A 1,622-nucleotide genomic window follows, 5' to 3' on the forward strand; every position below is an offset into this window, starting at 1 on the left:
AAAGCGTTATTGCCCGAGGTTGCGTGCGCTTTTCTTTACAGATTTGAATTGTTTTGATCCAACCCCCCCCCAGTGGAGTGAGAGAGGAGCAGCAGCAACCAGGACATTTCAGCTAATAAACATACAAACAAAGGAGGTGAACACATGGACAGCGCCATGGGCTGGTGAAGTACTCCTCTTTGTACTTGTTGTATATCAGCATGTGCAGGATTTGTCCTTTTTGATTGTCACTTCTCATAAGTACCCACTATGGAAAAGACACTTGTGCAGTTTCTTTCACCCTTTTATTTTTCAACATGCAAGAAATTGATTCAAAACAGTCCAGAAATAGCTAATGCAAGTACAAAATCACATATGATAATAACATAACAACTGTAAAAATTAAATGGATCATATAGCAAAGATGTTTCTGACACATACAGTATACCATTCTACATGTCATTCTGCCAGCTCACTGCACCGATTCCATTGAAATATGTCAGGTAATCCAGCCTGCTTTGCCGAGCACTTTGGGTTGGTAGCCTGGAAGGCACTCGGTCCACAGATGTCAGTCCAGCAAGGCACTCCTGCCCTTCCTCGCGGTTGGATATTCCAGATCTATCAGCTTCCCGATCTGGTGCTGATGCAACATACTCCTGTACATGGCGGCGGAGGTAGTTATGAAGGACACAACATGCCAAAACAACAGTATCCACTTTATACATTGCCAAGTTAATGGCAGTTTGAAAAATGCAGAATCTGTTGGCCAGTATTCCAAACGCATTTTCTACAACCCTGCGTGCACGTGACAGCCTATAATTGTAGATCCTCTGCTCTGTGGTCAAGCCACGCATGGGGAAAGGTTTCAGCAGATGTTCTCCTAACGCAAAAGCATCGTCCGCTATGAAAACGAAATTGAGACCTTCCACATTCTGAGCATTTGTTGGTAAATTCAGTGTCTCGTTCTGGAGGCGCTTATAGAACTCGGTTTGCTCAATAACACTGGCATCTGAGTGGCGCCCATTTGTACCTATAGCTAAGTATAGGAATTCGTAGTTAGCGTTCACAACTGCCATCATGATAATACTAAAGAATCCCTTATAATTATAGTAATAAGATCCGGAGTTGGCAGGTGGGGTAATGCGTACATGCTTCCCATCTATCGCACCTCCACAGTTTGGGAAGTTCCACATTTCATTAAAGTTTTTGGCCACCTCCAACCATTCCTCTGTGTTCTTGGGGAACTGTAAAAAAATAAAAAAAGATAAATCTGTGCGCTGCGGACATAAAACAGTTAACAACTATTATTTTAGACAATTGCAGTTGGTATTGGTAATATCTGAGAGTAATTAGAAAAATTACCTTTATTTATTCCTTCTGTAGAGCAGTAATCAGCGCCTTGCAGGTCTCAGGAATGATCTTTCCAAGGGCCTGCAGGGATATTCCAGTTGTAAATTTCAAGTCCTGCAAGCTTCGTCCTGTTGCCAGATACCGCAGGGTGGCTATCAGCCTTTGTTCTGCACTGATTGACTCACGCATGGTTGTGTCCTGCTTCTGTATCCGGGGAGTGACAGATGACAGGAGATGCTGGAAGCAGTCATCATCCATTCTTAAATAATTCCGGAAATCATCCGGATTGTTCT

At 43.0% G+C, this 1,622-nt stretch overlaps 1 protein-coding gene across 1 annotated transcript; it reads right to left on the reverse strand.

Annotated features, from left to right (window-relative positions):
- Nucleotides 1-431: 431 nt before the first annotated feature.
- LOC309556546 (uncharacterized protein) lies at nt 432-1,172 on the reverse strand (the record flags this gene model as incomplete). The annotated part of the gene is made up of 1 exon (XM_082258995.1): nt 432-1,172. One exon carries the CDS (start codon nt 1,170-1,172, stop codon nt 432-434), a length of 741 nt encoding a protein of 246 aa, XP_082115121.1.
- Nucleotides 1,173-1,622: the final 450 nt, after the last annotated feature.

This window comes from Pelophylax lessonae (genome assembly GCF_965119305.1).
Source record: "Pelophylax lessonae genome assembly, chromosome: 5".
Lineage (NCBI taxonomy): Eukaryota > Metazoa > Chordata > Amphibia > Anura > Ranidae > Pelophylax > Pelophylax lessonae.